The sequence below is a fragment of the Syngnathus floridae genome, chromosome 10, assembly GCF_059516105.1.
Source record: "Syngnathus floridae isolate MCC-2025c chromosome 10, RoL_Sflo_1.0, whole genome shotgun sequence".
NCBI lineage: Eukaryota > Metazoa > Chordata > Actinopteri > Syngnathiformes > Syngnathidae > Syngnathus > Syngnathus floridae.
This window is the reverse complement of record NC_142422.1, coordinates 3,486,787-3,512,107: the sequence shown is the minus strand read 5'-3', so window position 1 is coordinate 3,512,107 and position 25,321 is coordinate 3,486,787. Positions and strand designations below refer to the sequence as shown.

The window sequence follows — 25,321 nt, the reverse complement described above, 5'->3', positions numbered from 1 at the left end:
AATATCTGCCAGCTAGTTTTCTCAGTTAAAGTCAAACTCGGTTTACATAATGCCATAAACAATCGGCAGCCGTCATCCATTGCACTCCACCTTTGCATTAAGCACCTCCATCTGTTACTTGATTTCATTAAGTATCACGTAGCAATGTTGTGATTCACCGCGGAGCCTCGTCGGCTACTGTAAGTGGAGCTCTCCATTGCCTCCAACCTTGCTCGTTCTCTCCTCCGCCATCGGTGCTTCAGCTGTTGTTTCTCATTAGAAAAACGGTGTGTTTCTTATTATCCCAGAATGCTTCGAGCCACTTGTGTGTGTGTGTGTGTACAGTAGCTGCCAAACGCAGCCTTTGTCTTCCCTGTTTGTCTCTGGTGTCCCCTCATTATAAAAGACACCTTACCTTGCTCTTTCCTCCTCGTTCCCTATCGCTCCCTTTCCGCCTGTGCCGGGCTGTCACTCATTATCCGACAGCTTGAAGCAAGCAGTCAGCCATATGAGAATGAAACCTGACGCCTCGCACGCCCGTTAGCTTGTATTACTTTATACGGGCTCAGCTCCTCACGCCTTCAACTTTGCCCTAAAACCTTTGGCGAGTTTGCTTCGTTTTCAACAGTGGAGCTAATTAACCCAGCAGACAGCAACCTGCCATATGTGAACACCATCTCAGGGTTGTCGCTTCACTTTGTTTTATGCTTTTTTTTTTTTTTTTTTTTTACTTTACTGTATGCTGCAAAGTTGTAAGACTAATTAACGAAGGAGTTCATCGTCAGCGTTGCGTGAGGCGTACTTTGTTTGCCGTTCGAGATGATGACAAAAGGCTCGCTTACGTAAAAAAAAGGGTCTGTACAGTTGTTTATTTGCTATACTTGCATGTTGCGTTTAAAACAATAGCCAAAGATCACGTGATCTGAAATTATCATTATGGTCATTCAGTGAATTATATATGGGGTTTTTTTCTGTTTGTTTTTTCTGACTTAAATATGGCACTTTAAAGTGTTGTTTATTGTATTTTATTTTTTTAAAATTAAATTATAAATATCAAATTATATCAAAGGGCATTTTTAGCTAGGGTGTATGAAGGGGGCATTCAAAAGCTATATAGTAAATCATTTTGAAACAAAATAAATTAATTGATCATCTCTTCAAAGTAATAATTTTAGATTTTGTTCCATTTCTAGGTTATTTTTTTGGGGGAGGGAGGGGCACTGCATCATCTCTTGTCTAGGACGTGTGGAGAAAACTCTAGCTACATAAACCATTATCCCGTAAAAAGCCAGCTAAATATTTAAGGACTTTATCCCTATGAATCTCTCCCAGTGTTTATTTTCAAATGAACCTTGAATATCACCATGTATGATCACTGGTGAGCTATTTTTAGAGCAGGTCTGCGTGCAACTCATGTGGTCCTTGGGGGCTACCTGGTGTCAAAGGGCACCACGTTCGACCCCCGCTTTTAGATTCCCATTTGTGTGGTTGATATGGACCAATAACAACATGTCTCAGTGCTCCCCATTACCCACCAGCCAGCCAATTGGATTGTTTCATCGTTGATTATGGGTAGCCATGTCTCGAGGGGGCCCCCTTCAGCTGGAGGCCGTAGGCCGTTACCCGGGTTGCTCGCCCCGTCGCGGTGTCTCTGCTCACGCCATTGTGTAACGTCCAAACTCTTTAATTCACTTTGTCCTCTGACAGAATCAGTCAAGCAAAGCTACGATTCAATTTACTGCCGGGCGGGTTAACGAGATGATACGTTTTATTAAACAAGCGAGTCAGCATTCCTTTTAAACGTCCTTCCAACAACCATGACAAGGCAATAATTCACCTTCTCCGTCCCAGAGGTCCCAGTTCAGAAAGCGTGCCAATTAGACGCCTCGACTGGCACTTAATTGCCACTCGGAAGAGGATGATGGGCCATTAATTAGCAGGACATTAACAAGACTGATTATTCATTAACAGCAGAGCATATTAGAGCAGATAAGAGGCGATTGTAATGGACTCTATCGGTGGAAAGAAAGGCAGTGGCTGTCTTCAGTAGTATTATGTGACCTGCTATGGCACTCAAGACTGGCATAATAGTGGTCATTAAAGGGGGGGGGAGAAAACACTCTGCTCCTCATTGCTCAGTTTATATTACATCTCCTCAGATGAACATGATCATCATAAAATAGTATTCGAGTTAACTATAAAAATAAAATGCCAGAGGTGGGAAGTAGAAAGGAAACAGTCGGCAACTAGTTTCACAACAGGTGAGGCAAAATAAATCGTCCAGTGGTGTTAAGCGGCGTCACTCGATACGGTGCACCACAGGGTACCTGTTTTAGCCCCCTTGTAATTGTTGCAATGCCTGTTTGTCCACTAGGGGGGTTCCGGTGAGTTGATTGTCTTGATGTAGTACGTTGACCTGGCTGCTGTCAATCTTCTGCGGAAGTTCCCCAGAGATGGTCTGTTCTTACACCTCCGACTCCTCATTTCACGCTTCATTTACCGCCACTCTGCCCCTCAAAACTCCAACTGAGTGCGTGTGTGTGTGTTTGAGGTCATCATTTCCCCCCTTCCACGCGATGTTATTACCAAACAAAATCATAAACTCTTGCTTATATAAGCTAAATGAGAGAGTGTCTTGTATCTGAAAAAGCGCAGCGTTGTTCTGCAAGGACAATGATAGCGTTTGGCCCTGCACAGTGACACAGACAAACTTGTTTTACTTGCAAAGCCAATGCAATTACCTCGCTAATACAAAGAGCGTTATGCAAGGTATTAGGAGGCCCAGTTGTAGTTATTGGAGATACAGCAGCTCATAAAGCCACCACAGTATCAATAAAAAAAGGTTTTCTACGGTCACACAATGGATTTTTATTGCTAGGGCTTTTCATTTTCATGGCGCAGACCAACTTATTTTTTGTAATATATTGATAAAAATGTTATGGATGAAAAAGTCTAAGGGGGGGGGGGACTATAAATTCATCATTTACCTGAGTTTGTTCTCCTAATCTGAGATTGCAATTGACATTTATAGCTACATCAGATATCAAACTGGATGGGCGAGTTGGTGGTAAAATATCAGGTGGGAGACACACACACATACACCTGACAGCACATAAATCCACTCATGACATGTAATAGCTTTTAAGCACAGACACCGAGTTGCATCTGCAGCTTCAGCTATCATTACACACACACACACACAAGGATAGTAGGCAAGTATGAATAGAGGGTGTGTCTGGAAATGGCGAGATTGGTTCAATCTGTCGTGGAGAAGATCACAGGGTCACATTCCCTTTGCTAGCACTCGTGCGATGGATGGATGGATGGATGGATGGATGGATGGATGGATGGATGGATGGATGGATGGATGGATGGATGGATGGATGGATGGATGGATGGATGGATGGATGGATGGATGGATGGATGGATGGATGGATGGATGGATGGATGGATGGATGGATGGATGGATGGATGGATGGATGGGCGGATAGATGGACGTATAGATGGACGTATAGATGGACGAATGGATGACATGTCCTCTTTGATAATGATACCATCATTATGTGATAACTAAATTAATGCTCGTCAACCATGCCAATAAAATTAAATGAATTGATGATACAGGATACAATTGCGACATTTTTCAATAAGATTTTGTTAACAATCATACAACCTTTTAAAGTAGTCAAACCTCTTCATATTATTGCAAGAAAACAAAGGTAGGGGGAAGGGATAGAGTGGCAGAAGTGTTATCAATCAAAGCCTGAAGCCGAGTGTTAATCCCCAAGCCAGCAGCAATGGCGGGAAGGAGGGCAAAAAGTCTTTCACAGAGCGAAAGAGAGAGAGAGAGAGGACAGTGCCGCGAAATGAAGAGAAGGACAGAGAGGGGAGACACCAAATGTGGTCATGCGGTTGAAGGACAATCGTTGTCTATCAACATGAAGAATTACTTTTCGGGCCTGTCCGTATGCCCACATGTGAGCGCCCGCACACACACACACACACACGAGGAACAAGTCTCAACCTGTGTGAGAGGATACTTATTGGATCTTCAATGGGATTAGCAGGCTTTCATCCCCTTCAAGTTTAATGATATGTGAATGACTTGATTAGAGCTATCTGATGACACTTTGCTGGTTGACCTCCAAAGCCCAACAATAACAACAGGTCACCTTTCACATTGACTTTAACAGCTCGACTGAATGGGTAATGACTCATCAGTCATTTCTTTTTATAAAGAAGATGCGTTTTCCAGAATGATATCTAATGAGGTCCAATTTACTTGTTAATAGACTGTTTTCTGGGTTTGGTCATGTGACATTCGCAAGATGAGCCATTGGGTGCTGTGGTGTCGTTTTTAGCAAGCGGCTGTGCAGGACAAAACGACTGCTGGTTAAATGATGGATTAAAAACTGGGTGCATTTGTCATCTTAATTCACATTTTTATTTGGAAAATAACCGTTTTGTACTGTATAAGTTAAGTCAAATGGTGTTGTGGATCTAATGCTTAAAACCTTAATTTATGTCTACCCTGTGTCAGTAGCCAAAGGAAATCAATGATGGCTCTCCGCAAGGCCAGGCGAGTATTTCTTAAAGGAGACATATACGCTTTTTTTCCCCACCAATCTAAAACAATTCAGCAGGTGCCTTCACGGTACATTTGTGAGTGGATTTTGTCAAAGTACCCCAAGGATAAAGAATAAGCTCATGTTACACTCCTTATTTCTTCTTTTACAATCAATTGAGCCACCCCTCATCCCGAGTAACATTACGTTACTCAGGTCACAGGCATATCAAAAAAAAATACATTGTATTTGGACGGCCATGCACTCACAACAAATTGTTGTATACAAACACCTAGAAAGTCAATTCATGCAAGATTTGAGCAAGATACCTGAATTGTGGCTATAATTAGGAATAATATGCCCAGCTACTTGTGAAAATAGTCAACTGCGAGCTGTACAAAGCCAGAAAAGCCCCCTTACACTGTGTCAGCATTAGACAGCGGAGACAGCATCTTCTCCCTCATTAGGCAGCATAACAGTGACAAGAAAAGAGGGAATATCGGGGACCAAATGAGCAGCGGAATGGCACTCATTTGTATCATGTGCCTCCCAAGACACATGTTCTGGACTATAGTGTTCTCAAGAAAAGCATGATGAGACACTATTAGCTCCTTAATGATGCTAGGCTTACTATGTTGTACAATACACTACAAAATACTGTTGTGTATCCAATTTAATGCCAGTAATGTGACTAGCCTTTTTTTTTTTTTTTTACTATATGAACTTGAGCAATTGGGTTTATATTGATTGTTTCACTAACACTGATTGATATTACGACATTAAATTGAAGCTATTACTGCCATCCGCGTCTATGTGGAAATAGAATAAACGGATTTCTACCGCACTCTAGTGGTGATAAGTGGAGTTGCAAGAAAGTCCTGGGATTACATTTTCTGGAGATACTTTTTTTTTTTAATTACTAATGGCGCGTACCAGACGGTGGCGAAAATACACACCCCCTGTAGTTAAGTAGTACAGATACTTGTATGAAGTCCAGTAAATGTTAAGTTGAAAAGAAAAAGTTAAATTAAAAATAAACTAAAAAAAAAGTACAAATTAATTTGGACTGTTGATTAGGCTACACTCTGAAAACAGTTGAGTAAAAAAATAACCCAATTTGTTTAAAAATTGATCTATCCTCTACAGTACTTAGGTCAATTAGATTTTTCTGGGACTTTTCTGTACAAAATTTGTATAGATAATAATAATAATAGTTGCGGTTGTTGCTATTGAATTTCACTGCGTGGCACTGAAATCAGTGTTTATTTAATCACTCTTGTGTACTTTATTAAACAAAACCGATTCCGAATCAGTTATGATAAAGTGTAGTTTTTACAGCACTGCAAACTTCAACCACAATTATAATTCATCCGCTGTAATTGGTTGGCTGCAAAGCCCTAGCACAGCAACCCTAAAATGTGTACGCACGCAACACAGACGCGCAATCGGGTGGCATGCTGTGTTGGCACAACCTGTCCTGCCCCCTCATTAATCACCGCGTTGAGGTTTTGATGCCACAGCAGGAATGAAAGTGCTGCTGGAACGTGAACAGATGTACTAGAGTGCCACCATCAGCTTGGCCTGAGGGCCCACAGCAGTGAGACAGTGACCACTGCTGCTGACGACAACACCTAGTACTTCAACTTCATTAACAGTGGGGACCCGGATGCTGTAAAATGTTGCTTTTCGGTGTATGATGTGAAAAATTGGAATGATTATCCGTAATCATTACATGTTAAATGAAATCTCATGAAGTCCCTCTGTGTGAAAATTATCTGTGACGAATTTTTTTTTTCATGTGATATAAAACCGACACCAAAATTCAGGAATTCGCTTTTATTTATTTTTTTAACTGTGAAACAATTCACTAAACATTCCAAATTGACTAACATCATGGATGGATGTGAACTTGTTTCAGCAGAAAGAGCCAAAGTGGGTGTTTTATTTGGACTTATGGACAGTTTTTTTTTCCACAGTGAACATTCACCAGATCCACCAGGGGGCGCACATAGCATTGCAAGTGTCCCATCTCGCCTTGGTGCATGAACTGACGAAGCCTGCAGGAATAAGAGGGAAGACAACCACAACTGCCCAGTTGCCATTCAAATCACGGATGAAATGAACAAAACGAATGAAACACAGCAAAACAAGGTAAAAAAAATCTTCTTGTCCTTTCTGTGCTATTCACACATTCTGGGGCTCCGCTTGTTGGGAATTTCCCGGCAATCTTAAGCATCCAATTCTGACTTGTCTGTCAGGGTACAATGCAAGTTGCCTTTCGCAGTGCCAGGTAACCTGTGACGACATCTGTAGGAAGGAGGCGGATGTAGGAGAATTCCTCTGTAGATGTGAAGCGAAGTTTGGTCTGCGGGTCTGTGTAACTTGCCTGAGCAAAAGTAGGAAATAGTAAGTCACGCGCTTAAGGCTGAGCATGGTGAGCCAGGAAGTTACTCACGGGTAGTCCTGAGATGTCCGAGTATTTTTTGGATGGCTTCAGAGAGGGAGGAGCATCAATGTTGTAGTCTGTAAATTGAAATGGTACATTATTGGTTGGTATTTTATTTCAAGAATCTTTGATTGAAATGTTCAATCTGTTTGAATGTGATCAAACAAAACTGTGATGGACCACGATGAATCTTCTGCATTCTCTAGGTTCTAATATGAACTTGTTATCATCACCACTGAGTAGAATTAAATCAAGTGATTCAATTACAGTTCGGGTCATCCAGCGTCCAGGGTAGAGTACGTTCCAGAACCAGAATTTGTTTGAGATTCTTCCAGGTTCTGTTCTTTTTGCCAGCTGCCGCTCCGCCGATCCCAGAGTGCTGCCAAGATGGAAAGATAACACGATCATTCTAAGATGTGGCCACAAGAGCATACAGGTATTGAATAACAAAATGGCACTCACCATAAATGAAGGGTCCTTGAAAGGTGGTGGCTTTACTGTGCCTTCTGTGCTGGTGCTTGTTAACGGCGTGCTCTCCACCAATCCAACAGGCTTCATGTCAGGGACAACTTCTACCACTGACATCTGATTGGAACACAGAATTTGGAATGTCAACAGAAATGGAAACGACATCTTGAGAGAGTGTAAGGTAAAAAAAGGGGGGGGGGGAGGGCTTGGCATTTAATCAACATTGATTTACATGATTGTGCAATCAGTACAAATGAAGTTATTCATTCCAATTGTTGTGGAAAGATAACAAACAAGGTGATAGCAGGAGAGTCGAGTGTTATTTAGATGATAAATGAAAAACTAAATACAAAGTGTAAGAAGAGAAAATTATATCGCTTATTTGTTTCTACCTGATTCGGTGCGAGTTGTGTCATCATTAGCGGAGCTTTCTTCTTCTTGGTGCCCCCGCCGGTTGGCTGGGCGGCGGACACCGCCGGACTACCGGGTCGTTTCTTCCCCCGCAGTGCTGCAGGGCCGGCGGCCAACTGCTGGCTCTTGATCGTAATCGGGATCTGAGATGCCATGTGTTGGGATACAGTCAATTTACATGCTGTGTTCTCACTCGACGATGAGCAGTAGCATTAGCATAAGCCGCTCTTCGACAGTTCACCCGGATGTTGATTAATTTAACTTCCGTTGAAGCGCACGTGACACCAGCACGCTTTTTTTTATGTGCAGTAATTTAATATCGTGAGGTTTTAGATTTAAAGCACTACGGTCATTAAAAAAACCCTAATTACTTAAGTTGTATGAATTTAAAAAACATTTTTATGAAGTTGGGGAGGTGCGTGGTCAGTCAGTGAGATAGGCTCCGCCCACCAGCCAAGAGTTTATTTCTTATTTACTGCTGCCATCTAAAGGAATGTACTATATATAAAATAGTAAGGTAAATTAAATGAGTTGCATTAAATGACAATCATTTTAATGTTTTTCCAAATTACTGTTTTTCCTTTTGTTTCATTTTTTTACTGTGTGAATTGTAAGTAAACTGACCAAGTGGGTGTGGTTCAGCAAAATAGTGACATTTACTTTGACCCGTAAAACATTCAACAAGACAAGTCGATCTCGCTTAAAGCAAACTCGAGAGATAAACTAAAACAAGCCACACCTGTCAGGACAGCTTTGAAAGATTCGACTGCCTCCGGTAATGTGCCGATTGGTTAGAGTAGGACGATACGCCTTGGAGCTATATGTGGGCCCTCTCTTGTCAATCTGACAGCGTTCCACACAAACACCTCTGATGGCAAAGCGCCTTCAGCGTATCTATAACCCTGCACTTGGGAAAGAACCTGTCAGGTTTCAGCCTCACACTACAATGAAGCACCACATCCAAATTCAGCACAGCATCCCTTAACAACTGCAGGGACCTTGATTAACGGACAGCTACTGCTGTCATTTGGGTGACTCAGTGTGAATGCAGAAGAACAAACTTTTGAGTTGAAAATCGCATGCGAAAAGCACTTTTTTTTTTCAAGATGGCTTATTCATTTTTAAACGTGCTGCCGTGAATAATAAATGATATATAGTTGGGCACAGTTGGAAAACAAATGCTAATGCATTATGGATCATGTTTAACTTTCATACGGAACTGCAGATCTTCGTTATGAAAATACCACCTACACAAGATAATCCAGGGAAGCAAAGGATCAGTTCGAACAATCGCTTTCATTTCGCTGCAGCTCTCCTAAAGCCGACAGTTTTAATTGTCGCCGGATGCCATACTGAGCTTTGTGTTATCTCGTCCTTCAAAACCGAGCGGCAGCACTTCGCTTGGATTGGTCACGCATACTGTACATGATGTTACATTTAAAAGCACATTATGTAAAAGCTTTGTATCTTTTTCATGCTCTAGTGACTCAGGAGGCAAACATACAAGCCAAGGCCTAAAGCCACCTATTGATCTGCGTGTTGACTCATGCTGGATGTGTGTCAATGTTTATAATAGGGATGGATAGTCTGCGCCTCTTCTATGAAATGTCAAAGACCATTTTAAGTCTCTACCGCCCACTTCAAAATAGGAGGCCTCTTTCGAATGCATAATTGTTTTTCGTGCATGGTTTTATGTATGAAGTATGTATTTGATACTCTTTTTTTTAAAATTGTTTTATAAGGTTATTATAGTTTGTCCCTTATTTTATTTAGATAATCGTCAATTTGGATAGTTCTGAATACGTTACAGGAGGGTTTGGTTTGCACACTTACAAAATTACGGTTTATCAGTTGTTTATTTATTATTTCCATCCATCCATTCATTATCTGAAGCGCTTTTCCTCATGTGGGTCACGGGATTGTTTTTACGTCCCCTCTCAAAAAGATTAGATTTTTCAAGTGAGTTATAGAGATGTTAGGGTCGTTGTGGGAAAGTTTGCATTGTCAATTGTTGCAAATAACAGAAAAAAAATACTTTAGCATTTATTTCTGTGCCTTCAGAATCTTTTTGTCTACCCTAGTGAGGATAAGTATGGAAAATGGATGGGGAGAGCCTAAAAGGAATTCCTCAAATCCAGTTCCATATAAGTGAGATAGATAGGTTTCTTTTAAAAAAAAAAAAATGAATCCGATTATGGGTTCAATCATGAGTTTTTTTTCTTCCGGGTTGAGAGCGCGAAGGGAGGGATGAGCAATGATGCTGGCAGCCTGCACATCGCTCCGCACATCATCAGCAGCAGCAGCCAAATCCTTCCTTTTCTTCCCTCCCTCCCTCACAAGAACCCGGCCAGCCAGAGTCTGCACGTCCGCCCCCCAGGCCGCCGCGAGGGACGGACCTCAGTCAGCCGCGGACTCCTCTCCCCCTGCGACCCTCCGTATCCGCCCGTCTCCCCTCATGGATGTCCCGACTCGTTACGGCTCTAGTCGACGGACGCCACCCGCGTAGACGTGTGTGTGACGGCCCACGCCTTACGTTAAGCTTCTTCTTTTTTTTTTTTCCCCCCTCATGCGGTAACCAGTTCGACGGCAAAGAGGAGGAGCAGCGCGCCCCCCGTCGTTAGCCGGAGAAGCTAACCGAGCTAGCTAACTTTAGCCCCGACACTTGGTACCCTAGTCGGGGGAGTTTTGTGGCTCACAAGCTAAGCTGGGGCGGACTTGGGCTACCTCGTCACTCTTTAAAATTAAGGTAAGCTGTTTTCCTTTTACATAAACGACCTTGCACCCCTGTTCTCGCCACATTAACCACGCGCCGGGGAACGTGATATGTTTGTAGCCGAGGACGGGCGCTTATGGCAGCGGGCTTCTTGTTGACAGAAGCAGCCCGGTTAAGGGAGGGAGGATGCGACCACCCTCGAAACGCAAATTGTCACTTTTCCTAACTGCTAACTCAGCCTTCCATTACCCCGACACTACCTGTCAGATTTGTTGCAAGAAATAATGCCTGTACTTTAAATACTTTATACAAAAAATTGCTTGCTGATAATGGCAGAAACAGATGCAGCTTTGTGATGGGACATGAATTCCGTTATTGTTAAAATTGGTATAATACTGCACAATTTGTTGCTGAACCTTGGACTTACTTTTAATATATCTTTTCAGTCTTTTCATTGCACCACATCCTGTATTAATGAATATTTTGTGTACCATAACTTTATTTACCGTATTGGCCCGAATATAAGACAAGGTTTTTTTTTCATTGACATAAAACTGGTTGTCTTACATTCAGGGTCTATAAAAAGGCTTTTTTCAATCTTGAGTCTTGAAAAAGAGGGGGTGGTCTTATATTCGGGTTAATACGGTACTACGTTCCATTGAATAGCCACTTGGAGAGCTTCATACTGCTTTGTTAGTTCTAACAGGGCTGAAATTTAATGACCGGAAAATTGATTTTTCATCATTGCAAATGATGACGGCAATCTATCATGTTCTTTGAAGCAAAGACGCCAAATCGCTGTTAATGTAGTGTCAAAATATTCTGCCACAGGATCCATAATGAGCCTTGATATGATGTTTGCCACACCTGAGACTTGTGTGAAGGCATGACTAGCCAACATAAGGAGGAAATGATTCATGTTCCTCATTTCAAGGCCGTGGACTGGACATGATGTGTTTCCTGCACTGTGTGTGTGTGTTGACAGTGTGTTCTGGCCTCAGCATATCTGCTTGCTTGCAGTCAGTCGTTTCCAACCATAGAGCTCTTCTGGGTGCACTTATCTTGTTGATTACACAAATTCATTTGTTCGTCTTTCTTTGGTGCCGATATATATTGACAGCCAATTCACTATTCTTCAATTAGATGTCCGAAGGTACAATGAACCTTTCTATCCACCTGTTCATTCAACAGTCGTGGCTTTCTGAAAAAGTGAGCAAAATCAACGTGCAAGTCTCAGCAAACGTTTGTTTGTCATCGGTGGCAATTTTGTTGCATTTTTTTGTTGTCGCTCTCAGCTTGTCAGGAATAACAATAGGTCCATTCTGGCACGGCTCTGGAGGGAGGCTGCAGCATTCCCGGCCGGCCACTCCGTGTGCCAGCCAGGCTTGCTTTTTAAGATTGGGTTTCCACAGCCACCTGGAGCTAGCAGCACAGGAATGCCATTGTTCCAAACTTTTGGACTATAGCGGGATCAGAGCTACTTGCGTGCACACACACACACACACACACACACACACAGATTCAAGTACACACGCTTTGTTGTTACTGTTTATAAGCTTCGGCCTTGTTGGGGGTAAATACGAGAACGTAACAAGTGGCTGTAAATTAAAATAAGCTGTTTGTTACTTGATTTGTGTGCAGTAAATTTGAGTGTTTGCATTGATCAAAAAGTGAAAAACAGTCCTTCATTTTTATTTTAAATGCTTCGGGAAGTTTATTCAATTGTTGTGCTGTCCGAGAGATGAACAAGTTTGTTATTCGCTTGGGGACTTGAACTGGACTTGTTTTCAGACGTTGGTGAGCAGGCAGCCTATTAATCAGTTTTGCAAAGCACCAGCGGATCATTAAATGATGAAAACGTAATCCCTGGCAATTTTTTTAGCCGGCCACTTCAATCAATTAATGTTGATGGACATAGCGTGTTTAGCTCCTTGTTTGTCGCATTCTTAATCTCTTTGTGTGTGTTTGTTGTTGTGAAGTGGGAAGAGGGCTGAACGATTATTTTTATATCCAAATCGTGATTTCTTTGCCCTTATACACCCTGAACTGGGTCGTTATCGCATTTCACGGTGCACTTTAGCACTTCTGAAGCCATATTTGTAGATTATTACTGACAATAAAAGCCAAAGTCCAGGAAGCATGACTTGGACTCTCGGACTCTTAGATACAAAACGATCCTGTTGCTAGTCACTCAGGCAGACGTACTGAGGCTGTCTGTGAGTGAACATTTGAAAGCTGAGGCGGTATCTTCATCAGGACCATGGCAAGCCACCTTGAGGCCAGTCTCGAATGTCCGGCCTGTTTGGAGATCTTTACAGATCCTGTCATGCTGCCGTGTACTCACAGCATCTGCCAAGAGTGTCTCCAGAAATGGCGGAAACAGAACGGCGGTTACTCCTGTCCAGTCTGTAGAACAGAGTTTCATTCCATGGATATGCCTATGAACTTGGCACTGAGAAACGTGTGTGAGGCTTTTTCACTAGTCTCAATCGAGTCGAAGGACATCTCCAGCTTCTGCCAAGAGTGTCTCCAGAAATGTTCGAAGCAGAAAGGCGGTCACTCCTGTCCAAGCTGTGGAACAAAAGTTAATTCCATGGATATGCCTATGAACTTGGCACTGAGGAACGTGTGTGAGGCTTTTTCACGAGCCTCAATCGAGTCAAAGGACATCTGCAGCTTGCACAAGGAGAAACTCAAACTCTTCTGTTTGGACCACCAGGAGCTTGTGTGCCTCGTCTGCAGAGATTCAGAAATCCACGCCAATCACAAGTTCCGCCCCATTGATGAAGTTGCAAAAGGTAACAAAGAGAAACTCCAGGAAGTCCTGCTGGATGTAAAAGAAAGACTGAAAGATTATAACGAGATAAGGGACAACTGCAATGAATTCTCCGAGTACATCAAGGCCCAGAGGGAGATGGTGGAAAGCAAGATCAAGAAGGATTTTGAGGAGCTTCGTCACTTCCTGCAGGTTGAGGAGGAGGCCAGGTTGTCTGCTATGAGGGAGGAAGAGATGAACAAGACTCAGAGGATGAAGGAGAAAATTGAGGCTCTCAGCACACAAATGGTTGCTCTCTCAGACATAATCAGAACCGCAGAGGCGCAGTTGATGTCTGACGACCTTTCCCTCATGAAGAACTTCCAGACTTTGATGACCAGAATGCAGAAGCCTTCTGACAAGCCCGAGCAGATCACAAGGGAATTTTTCCTGGATGAAGCCGAACACGTGGGTAACCTCAAGTTCACCGTGTGGGAACGAATGAAGGAGATTGTTTCCTACAGTCCCGTCATTCTGGACCCTAACACAGCCGGTGTAAGACTCAGTCTGTCTGAAGATCTGACCAGCGTGAGTGCTGATGAAGAACAGCAGGGTCCCCGAAGTCCAGAGAGGTGTGGGAAGAACACTGTCTTTGGTTCTGCTTTGACCTCGCAGATGAACATTTGGGAAGTTGAGGTGGGAGACAACACTGACTGGGCCCTGGGGGTTGTGTTGCAACAGTTCTTTCCCCGAGGCATGTTCTGGATCGCATTTCGAGATGATGAATACAAAATTTCTTCATATCCATCCAAAAGATGGTATCCGCCAGTGAAACTGAAGAGGATCCGATTTCACCTGGACACTAACAAAGGATCACTTTCAGTCACCGAATCTCTAACAAATACTTTTTTGCATCAAAAGAATATTTCCAATTGGAAATATTTATCCCACATGAAAATAGTCCCCTACTTTCTCACCATCGATAAAAATCCTCTGAAAATACTTCCAGTTCCGCATTTTGTTACGATTCAAAATCAATGATAATGTCAGAGATTTTTATTTTATTTTTTTGACTGTCCAGTGTTTTCTTAACATTACGAGGCGGGACTGGCAAAATTAGAATCGCCCAAATGATAATACTTCCCCGGAGTGTGCCGGTGCAGAAGACCTTGTTAGATAATTAACGAGCACCATTTATCATTTGTATTTGTTTGTTTGGACTATTAGAAAGTGTGTGCCGAAAGCAAGCTGAAGAATATGATGTGATTACATTGTCAATGTCACAACTGTTAGCTCACGAGTTTACCATTTGTCATTTTGTAATTAAAAAGGGGAAGCGTGACTCCACTACATACTAAATGCTTTGAATTTTTTTTTTATTATTATTATTTTTAATAAGTTATTGAAAATTCATGTTAATTTTTGGGGATGACAAAGCCAGTAATTAATTGCAACAAAACCGAAGGACAGTATCAAGGACAAGTCAGCTTGTCGACCAGCTAATCGGGTTGTCATCAGATTAGTTGATAGTTAGACTTGGCCTTGATACTGAAAGAATGACAAAGATAATAAAGATAAGTTGTACTAAGTTCATTTTGTATTTCCTTTTTTAAAGGCGGAAGAAACCGCCGAAACATGTCAGGTGAATAACCTGTTTGATATAAAAGAAACCAGTGAAGTAATAAAGATAAGGTTTATTGCTGGATCACCAAGATACAGAGGTTCAGTCATAAAACTTTATAACTGTCATGTGTTGTTTTTTTCCATGAACTGTGAGAAGTGCATTTGATTCATGGGATGACTGATGCTTTTGAAATGACGTACTGAAAGGAAGCAAACCACTGTTAAAATTACTAATTGGTATTCAATCGGCGCTGAGTGGCATGTATCTTTAATTTGCACCAATAAACGTGTACTTTTGGTATTGGAAGCAAAATGTTTGTAGTCGTTTCTAGTCTTGGCGTGACATTGGATGATGCCAAATCAGATAGTGGGATCATAAGAGCTGATCGTCTGATGAAAAGGAAATAAAACGAGGGGGAGCGATCGCTAACAACGGCATTTAGTGAAGCCCCTCCTCCTTCTAGTTTGATCAGTGTGTGTTGTCGTGCGCATGTAAGTTTGCAGCAGTATTTGTACAGTATGCTTACTTGTGTGTGTGTTTGATCTTATTTTAACTTTGTTATACCCTGACCCATCAGTAGAATCCATATCGACATAGCGTGTTTAGCTCCTTTTTGTGCCATTATTAATCTCTTTGTGTATGTGTCTGTTGTGAGATGGGAGGAGGGCTGGACGATTTATCATTTTTGGATCTAAATCGTGATTTCGGACAACGCAATCTGGTGATTGTCAAAGCTGACCAACCCAGAATCTGCTGATAACACAATAACTCCGTCCAACCAATCAGAAACAGCACGCTACTCGATCACGTGACGCATGCATTTATTAACTAGTTATTGATACTAAATGAGTGTAGTCCATTACCATTTGCTACTTATGAAAGTATCGATATTGCAATACCACAGAACCAGTACGCCCAAAACTACTCAATTCCAATCTAATGCATACCGACATGAATACAAAATGATATTGGACATGAAAACAAACTTGGGGTATTATTATCTTAAGTTCCAAATATACATTAAATATGTTACATATTATTAAACGATTTGTACCAGCTTCAACCTTCTAAGATGAGTAAAAATACTCATACGGTCGTGATGCGTTACTGTAAATTCATGAAGTGCCTCCCTTTGCCCTGACACTCCCTGAAGTGGATCGTTATCGCATTTAGCGGTGCACTTTAGCACCGGGCAAACTTTACTTCTAAAGCCATATTTGTTGATTACGTTGGTTTTATTAAATCCCCACACTGACAATAAAAGCCAAAGTCCAGGAAGCATGACGTGGACTCTCGGCTTGGATACAAAACGATTCTTTCGCTAGTCACTCAGGCAAACGTACTGAGGCTGTCTGTGAGTGAACATTTGAAGGCTGAGGCGGTATCTTCATCAGGACCATGGCAAGCCACCTTGAGGCCAGTCTCGAGTGTCCGGCCTGTTTGGAGATCTTTAAGGATCCTGTCATATTGCCATGTACTCACAGCATCTGCAAAGAGTGTCTCCAGAAATGGCCGGAACAGAAAGGCAGTTACTCCTGTCCAGTCTGCAGAGGAGAGTTTCATTCCATCGATTTGCCTGTGAACTTGGCACTGAAGAACGTGTGTGAGGCTTATTCACTAGTCTCAATCGAGTCGAAGGACATCTCCAGCTTCTGCCAAGAGTGTCTCCATAAATGGTCGAAGCAGGAAGGCGATCACTCCTGTCCAAGCTGTAGAACAAAGGTTAATTCCATGGAGTTACCTATGAGCTTGGCACTGAGGAACGTGTTTGAGGCTTTTTCACTAGACTCAATTGAGTCAAAGGATATCTGCAGCTTGCACAAGGAGAAACTCAAACTCTTCTGTTTGGACCACCAGGAGCTTGTGTGCATCATCTGCAAAGATTCAGAAATCCACGATGGGCACAAGATCCGTCCCATTGATGAATTTGCAAAAGGTTACAAAGAGAAACTCCAGGAAGGCCTGCAGGATGCAAAGAAGAGTCTGGAAGTTTATAACAAGAAAAAGGACAACTGGAATCAATGCTCCGAGTACATCAAGGTTCAGAGGGAGCGTGTGGAAAGCAAGATTAAGAAAGATTTTGAGGAGCTTCGTCGCTTCCTGCAGGTTGAGGAGGAGGCCCGGTTGTCTGCTGTGAGGGAGGAAGAGAAGAACAAGACTCAGAGGATGAAGAAGGAAATTCAGGCTCTCAGCACACAAATAGTTGCTCTCTCAGACATGATCAGAACCGCAGAGGAGCTGCTCGTGTCTGACATTTTTGTCATGAAGGACTTCCAAACTGCAATGAGCACATTCCAGTTACCTGTCTTGTCCGAGCAGCTCCCAAGGGGATATCTCCTGGATGAAGCCAAACACGTGGGCAACCTCAAGTTCACTGCATGGGAAAAAATGAAGGAGATTGTTTCCTACAGTCCCGTCATTCTGGACCCTAACACAGCCGGTGTAAGACTCAGTCTGTCTGAAGATCTGACCAGCATGAGTGCCGGTGAACAAAAGCAGCATCACCAAAATCCAGAGTGGTTTTCGGACAACCTTCAGCGTCCCCAAAATCCAAAGTGGTTTTCGGAGAACCTTGTGCGCGGTTGTGCTTTGGCCCTGCGTACTTGTCCAAGTATCTGGGATTTTGAGGTGAGAGACAACACTGACTGGAAGCTGGGAGCCTTTTGGGGAGAGTCCTCAGGTGATTTTTTTTTGATCGCATTTCGAGATGGTGAATACAGAATTTTCTCAGAACAATCCAAAAGATGGCATCCGCCAGTGAAACCGGAGAGGATCCGAGTTCACGTGAACACTAAGAAAAGATCACTTTCAGTCATCGAATGTCTGACAAATACTGTTTTGTATCGGAGGAATATTTCCAATTGGGCACATTCATCCGACGACATGGAAATAGTCCCCTACTTTTTCACCAAGGATAAAAATCCTCTGAAAATACTTCCAGTTTCGCATCGTGTTACGATTTAAATGCAGTGATGATGTCAGAGATTTTTTTTGAGACTGTCTGATGTTTTCCTGACATTACGAGGCGGGACTGGCAAAATTAGAATCGCCCAAATGATAATCCTTCCCCGGAGTGTGCCGGTGCAGAAGACCTTGTTAGATAATTAACGAGCACCATTTATCATTTGTATTTGTTTGTTTAGACTATTAGAAAGTGTGTGCCGAAAGCAAGCTGAAGAATATGATGTGATTACATTGTCAATGTCGCAACTGTTGGCTCACGAGTTTACCATTTGTCATTTTGTAATTAAAAAGAGGAAGCGTCACTCAACTAAATGCTACATACATTGTATTTAAAAAACAAAAAAAACAACAAGCTGGCAAATAGTTATGTGTTTATTTTGGGGGATGACAAAGCTAGGATTTATTAATTAAAGCACAGCATCTCAACTCGAAACCGAAAGAATGACAAAGATAATAAAGATAAGGTTTATTGCTCGATCACCAAGTTACAGAGGTTCAGTCATAAAACTTTTTAACTGCCATGTGTTTTTTGTTTTTTTTCCATGAACTGTGAGAAGTGCATTTGATTCACGGGATGGCCCTGATGCTTTTATAACGATGTACTGAAAGGAAGCAAACCATGATTACGATTACTAATTGGTATTCTATCGGCGCTGAGTGGCATGTATCTTTTATTTGCACCAATAAACGTGTACATTTGGTATTGGGGAAATAAAAAAAAATGTTTACAGTTGTTTATAGTCTTGGCGTGACATTGGATGATGCAGGCTCTTTAGCTAAATCAGATAGTGGGATCATAAGGGCTGATCGTCTGAGGAAGAGAAAAGAAAACAAGGACAAGAAGCCGGGAGAGATCGTTATCAACGGCATTTAGTGAAGCAGTTTGTGTTGTCGTGCCCATGTAAGTTTGCCGCAGTATTTGTACAGTATGTTTGCTTGCGTGTGTGTGTGTACTTGTAGTCGTGCGCGCGTGTGTGTGGCCTCTGGTTTTCCTCTGAGTCACGTCAGGGGATAGAGTTGCGTAGAAGTGGGTCAGCCAGTGCCACCAGGGAGCATTTCCAGCTCCCTCTTCGGCTCCAGCCAACTAAAGGCCAATGTCAACATTTACATCCTCGTTATTTGTGCTTACCACGCAATCGTTGTGTGTATGTGTTTCAACTCTGTTTCTGTCCCATTTGAAGTTCTAGTCATACTCTGACCCATCAGTAGAATCCAGTGTTTGCACCACCTCGCTAGCTAGCTAGCTATCCGTCGTTTTGGGTCCGGCTGGTGCCCTCGGCCAAACTCTCTTTGTATGCTGCTGTGTCGGCGTGACAGTCCAGCAGCGAAGTCACAAAGGTATTGATCCGCTGCCTAGCTGGTCCTTATTGATTGACTGTTTAACAGTTTAATTTAATGCTCATCAGCCAGCTAAATATTCCAATACGCGTACAAACGACTCCATGTGGACATTCGTTGGTTTTTAAAGGCCAGTTGGAGTCACCGCAACTCTGCTTCGGCGACTTCATGCGTGAAGCTTTTTTGCTCAAGATGTCATCAAATGACTGACAAGTTCATTTTTTTTCCCCCCCTCTCATGACTTCATACGGACGAACGCACATTACTGAATATGACGCCGCCGGCTACGAATGGAACATTTGAAGAGTGGGAACCAAGGTGGAGATCAGCTGCCAGGCGAGGTCGCGCCCAGTAACCCTTTCCAGTTGCACGAGGTTTCCGACTTGGTGAACGCATCTGTATGTTGCTCACGACAGCTGTTTCATTCCTGAGATAGCAGCCGAGTGGAAAATGGCATGGTTTCCATAGCGACAGCCTTGCTGTTTCCCCATCCCCCATTTTTTTTTTTTTTTTGTATGTAGAATATATCCACTTTCTGCTGACTCCGGGCGGAGGTAACGGCACAGATGTCTCCGTTTACCTTCAACGCTTGCGTGCCCATTTGAATGGCTCCCATTGACACTGAGGTCATGATTTATTTTCACGTTTCTTAGACACACCCATTGCCGGATACTTTTGCTCTAATCTGTCCACGTGTACTGCGAGAATGGTGGGATGAGTAAATGTAGTTGAATTTATTATTATTACACTTTAAGGCAAAAAATGAAATTATTATAAATTAAGAAACTGGAATTCATTCATCATATTTAAATGGTATTTTAAATTCTATCAAAAACTACACATAATTCTTTTTTTTTTAAATCAAATTACCTTCTGTTTTGGGTCGATTCGTTTTTCTCCACAAAAGCTAATGTTGCCGCTGATTAATTTAAGCCCGTGTGGTCTCCCATGCTTCTGATTTACTTCCGTTGATGTCGTGGCCCTTTTGGGAAACAAAGCGTCTCATAACCAAAGCTCTCACATAAATCTCAGGATTTATCGCAGCTTGCCTCAGAGTAATGATGAAAGGCTTCACCTCGCTTACAATATTCAGTATAATAACCAGACTTGACTGCAATGTGCAAAGAATATTTTTTTTTAGTCATATTTTAGAGTCAACATGACTGTTAAGCAGCTGCCACGTTGCAGAGCTCCATCTTGTGACGCCAAGGTCAAGGCCAGAGGCAGAAGTGCCGCTCGGGGCTGGATTGAAACTCGCTTGTCAGTAGCAGCAGGAGCAGGAACACTTAACAAACACCGAGGCACTCCGCTGCTTATCTGCACAGAAGCTCAATCTGGAAAAGCCCAAGAGGATTTATTGAGATTTGGCTCACAATTCTCACTTTGAAGCTGAAAACGAATCGTGTTCGTAGCTGGCTGACAGCTTTTAAACACTCCGCTTTTAACCTTTTTGTCGCCGTCGGTACTTTTTGTTTTGATTTAAACCTATTGGAAACTATTTTTGTTTTCATGCTACATTTTCAGTATGACGTACAATATTTGCAGAATTGCATCGCGGCCTCCTTCAAAGCCACAAAACTTTCTGTATTTTTGTTTAATCATTTCTCCGGGGAAAAAAAAAAGCTTTTTCAAACGCTATAATATTCGACCCCATACAGCTCCAACTATTTTTAATTAGATGTTCAAGGAGCAAGTGTTCCCTTTGTTTACCTCTCCCGGGTTGCTTCTAATTAGGCTTTGTAAACCCAAACAACTATTTTCCGTTGTGTAACTACTCTCCTCCAAGGTACACTCGTGAGGCTGTTTAGCTCCTCATGTGTCTTTTTTTGTAACTTTAATCGCTTTCCATTTAGCCTTACTTTAAACAATATATGTCAGCAGGATTCCTACATGGTGGAAAGTGAGAAGGAGAACCGATGAGAGCAGAGGAAAAAGACCCCCAGCTGTGGCCAAAATTTTCCTTGTTGGACCCACATGGGCCTTTTATTCATTTGTGGCAAGAGCAGCTATTAACATCTGGCTGCGTCCACTCCCACAACGGCGCAAATGGCCCTTTGGAACTGTGGCAATTTTGTATTTTATAAATTCCCAACAAGCCTGGGTTTAAGAATCACTGCCAATACCTTCTGTGTGCAATAAGCCATATTTCATAACAACCCCCTGAAATAAAATGCTGCATAATACTTTTTTTTTTTTTTTTTTTTTTTTGCATCATGTCATTGCTTCATACTGGAGCCTGCTGTCGTTGAATTTGTATGAATTTGCTTATTGCTCATTTAGAAGGCAGAGCAGTGCTTCTCATCAAAGCTTGTGTGTGGGGATGATATCGACCTCATGATGGACCTGCTTAAATGGAATATTGGAGATGTGCTGCTGTGAAAAGGAAGTGGCATGCGTATGTTTATGTCTTTGCCCCGTGATTGATTGTGCATTTTGCAACTGCTAATAGTCTATTGAGTGTCTTTTTTTTTTTTTTTTAAGCACAGTCCCATGGAACGGATCCCTTAAACTGGCCCAGTGGTGGTCAATGCAGACAGTTTGGGTTACATAACCACGCTGACTACCATTGACCGACAGATGCTGTCATATTAATATACAAGATGTGATGAGATGAAAAATGCTCTCCGGCTTTTGTAGGGCTTTTGTATATTACACAACCCTGTTGTGATGACTCGGCACAGTCCAACGGTCGTTTTTATTAAACGGGATCTCCGCAGCTCTGCTGCTCACGTATCAAATTGCCTTCAGTCAGGATATTTTAAGAGTGGTTTTCTAGCAGGTGTCTCTGCCTGTTACAATGGAGACTTTCCCACCAATACACAGAGAATTGGAGTTATATTCTTTTCATGTTTAGGAATGATTTAAAAATATTTACATATCTAATCTCGTACACATTTTTCCTTACAGATTAAGAGCCTTTCGTCTTCACTGCTTCAGAAGCCGTAAAGACAAGCGAAGGTGAGCCCCACCCACCGGTGATGATTCATATGATTTCTGAATCTTCGACACAAATTGAATTCACATTTAAAGTGTGTAATATTTTCCAAATGGGTCTTTATGTACGTAACATCTCGTGAAAACCTCACGGAAATTTTGGCCACCCTTCGCTAAGTCACGCCTGTTTTGTAGTTGTACATTAATTTTCAAATTACGCATGAGGGAAGTGTCACAAGAGCCCGGCTTATAAAGAAAAAAAAAAAGACTAACTGGTTAGATCGTTTTAGACTGCTTTGTTTCTAGCTACAGTGCTAAATATGAATCATTTGAAGTAAATATGAATTACATCTGTCAACTGAGACCAGTCCAAGTGCTGCTTTAAATTTAGCACAAAGCAAGTCGTATTAAAAAAAAAAAAAAACGACTTTTCTGCCAGTGACATTTGTTCTGTCACATTTTCATCTCAGGGAATATTTCCATCCTGACTGTTATCTTGTGTTGCTTCATGGGCTCTGATGCTGATTACAAAAAAAAAAAACGTAAACAGAAATCTTTATCCCTTCCGCTTCTTCTCTCACAAGCTGTCTTCAGACAAGCGCGGCTCGCTTTGCACATTTTAACCGGATGTCAAACATGTTTATCTTCAATTCGCTGTGATGGGTGATGTAACATACATGTAGCAACATTTGCCGTTTGAAGCAGTGAGACGCTCGCATAAACTGAAATCAACACAAACAGGAACTAAAATATTTTGCTGTGTGCCATTTTCAGATTTGGATCTTTTAGATGACTTTGCATGAGTTTTTGTTGACGTTCATTAATATCACTGCAGCTTATGCAGCTCCAAATATTTTCCATTGCATGAAATGTTGCTTCGAATCACGAGGAAGTCTGTCCTGAATTGAAAATGTTGCCGGGAGCGTTGAGCTCACAGCTTGGGGCAGTGGAAACTCTTGATCCTATTACCACAACAGGAACAGCAGAGGAGATATGCGAGCATGAATAAATTACAAATGAACACACTCACATCCGCACTGACATTTGAGGTTGCATCATTGGGGATGGACATGATTTGTTTCAAATATTGTTTTGTAAATTATTCTCTTTCAATGCAAATGTAATAGTAAGTAGTGATAGGCAAACGAAGCTTCAAAATTTGCTTCACGAACCACTTTTTGACCCCTCTATAGATAACACTGTTGGTTTGTCAGTGTGCATCTGGTTCATGAAGCAAATTTGAAGCTTCATTTTCAGCGACACACTGCTAAATAGTTTTTAGAGGAAAAAGGCATCCCATAGTTTAAAGTGAGTTTAATTCTGCTGGTTTTGCCTCCATCATTACACAACTGTATTGATCAACAATCAAAATCATTCTTATCATACAACCAATTAATTTTGTGCGGTTCATCCCGAACAGTCAGGCATACAAAAATAAATCAAGTATTTCCTCCTTCGACCGGGGGCTAAAAAGTAACATGGAAAGATTGGCATTGGGCCCGATACGCTTTGTACAAAAAAATGGCCGAGTGGCCTTGTTGCTCTTTGTCCTGTATTTTCCACCCTGCGTCAACAGGAAGCGGTTATCTTTTCTCTTGGTAACTCTTTCCCCATGCCTGTCATTTTTGGGTCGCTCTCGCAGTCACTGTTTGTTCCTCTTCCAACCTTCGCCTCCCTCATTGGGTACATACATTATGTTCAGAAAGTGACAGCTTCCCGTGGCCCCTTCGTAGAAGCACAACAGGTTGTGGCCCCTTTTGGTGCTGAAACTGTGAGACAAAAGTGGCAGGTCAAAGAAAGGTGCCTCCTTCGTACCAATTTTTCCCCCCAGCTCTATTTGTAGAATTCCTGTTTATTGCTGCCTGGGTCAGAACTGTCAACTTACAGTCACACTTGCCCTGTGATACGCTTGTTGTCATTTTATTTTTCCCACCCGCTTTCCATCAGTCTGTTTTTTTGCATAGCGTAGGTGTTATAGAGTTCATACGCTGCTGCGGGCCTAGCGTGCTTTTCCTTTCCCACGTCGGAAAGCCCGTAAGGAGGCAGAGGCGGAGGGCCACATGGCACTTTGTTGTTGTGAACACCAGAGATGACACTTTCCGTCTCCCTCTGTTACGGCATATGTTACACGCAGTGTCACGTAACACATACAAAAAACTCACACCAACCGAGCGTGTTACGGTGTTGGCAAACTTGAACGGTATAGAACATTCTTCACGTAAGCCGTGACTTTTCTCAGTGAAATCATTTTCAGGTTAATTTGGCTGAAGATCACAGAAATACATTTTTCCCTCCTCCCAATCCCAGATGCTTGCTTGGCAGTCGTCCGAAGACAGATGGGCTGCTTAGGTTTCATTACACTGGAGGAAAGCCTCTGCTCTGCTCTGCAAGTATGTTTATGCGTTATTGTGTTAGCATGTTTACAGTCAAATATGCTCATGCTGTCACTTTTTGAACTTATTTTCTCGCTTATTATTGCAGCATAGGTCTGACATTGAGCACCGTTGCGGTGTGTGCACTTTGTTTACAATCCTACAAAACGATTCATTGACATAGAATATGCAGACTTGGTTGAGAAGGGGACAGGACAGGCAGACACACATTTTGGCGGTATTCTGAAAACACACCCGCATTGCAGCATTGCTCGCTAATATAGCGAATGTGTGGGCTGGCAGGAAGAGATTTATGATATCATGCTTTTTGTAATATAACACATGCAGGCTGGCAATAGAAAAATCCTAGTAGGCCAGAATGATGACTTGGCTTTAAAGTAGGCCAAGAACTAGATTGAACACACACATACACGAGCTATGCCCACACTGAGTCACGTTGCCTCTGATCTTCATTCTCTGTGGATTTTTCAAAAATAGACGATTAATCCGGTGAGATGAGCAGCACTGAGTTGTCAATCTCTCTCACTGCCTTTCGTCAGCGTGTGTATTTCTGTGAGCAAGGACAAAGGCTGATTGATTTGTGATGAACACAAGTTGTAAATGATTGACATTTCCAAGGTTTCGATACATTCCCACTGATAAGGGAAGTGTCGGTTAGCGGCAAATTTGCGTTGCGACACCGACAGTTAAGAGATGTGTGTTCCGTAAGCACAAGCAGGAAATCTGTTTCA

General features: G+C 42.2%; 3 protein-coding genes and 1 long non-coding RNA gene across 8 annotated transcripts in view; 3 read left to right on the top strand and 1 right to left on the bottom strand.

Annotated features, from left to right (window-relative positions):
- LOC148391901 (uncharacterized) overlaps window positions 1-7,421 on the top strand; it is an 84,186-nt gene extending 76,765 nt beyond the window's left edge. For all 5 annotated transcript variants that reach the window (XR_015860713.1, XR_015860709.1, XR_015860711.1 and 2 more), the window contains one exon: window positions 6,521-7,421. This is a non-coding gene — a long non-coding RNA (uncharacterized LOC148391901). The remainder of the gene's footprint in view (window positions 1-6,520) is intronic.
- On the bottom strand, window positions 6,366-8,133 carry ino80c (INO80 complex subunit C). Its single transcript, XM_088386418.1, has 5 exons — window positions 7,851-8,133; window positions 7,453-7,575; window positions 7,258-7,369; window positions 7,000-7,067; window positions 6,366-6,930 (listed from the first exon to the last, which is right to left on the bottom strand). Exons 1-5 carry the CDS (start codon window positions 8,022-8,024, stop codon window positions 6,799-6,801), a joined length of 609 nt encoding a protein of 202 aa, XP_088242544.1. The 5' UTR covers window positions 8,025-8,133; the 3' UTR covers window positions 6,366-6,798.
- Window positions 8,134-10,631: 2,498 nt separating this feature from the next.
- Window positions 10,632-14,705, top strand: LOC148391899 (E3 ubiquitin-protein ligase TRIM35-like). Its single transcript, XM_088386416.1, has one exon. It carries the CDS (start codon window positions 12,843-12,845, stop codon window positions 14,376-14,378), a length of 1,536 nt encoding a protein of 511 aa, XP_088242542.1. The 5' UTR covers window positions 10,632-12,842; the 3' UTR covers window positions 14,379-14,705.
- Window positions 14,706-14,841: 136 nt separating this feature from the next.
- LOC148391898 (E3 ubiquitin-protein ligase TRIM35-like) lies at window positions 14,842-24,580 on the top strand. Its single transcript, XM_088386415.1, has 3 exons — window positions 14,842-19,604; window positions 22,171-22,221; window positions 24,505-24,580. The coding sequence occupies exon 1, from the start codon at window positions 16,360-16,362 to the stop codon at window positions 17,923-17,925; it is 1,566 nt and encodes a 521-aa protein (XP_088242541.1). The 5' UTR covers window positions 14,842-16,359; the 3' UTR covers window positions 17,926-19,604; window positions 22,171-22,221; window positions 24,505-24,580.
- The last annotated feature ends 741 nt before the right edge of the window (window positions 24,581-25,321 follow it).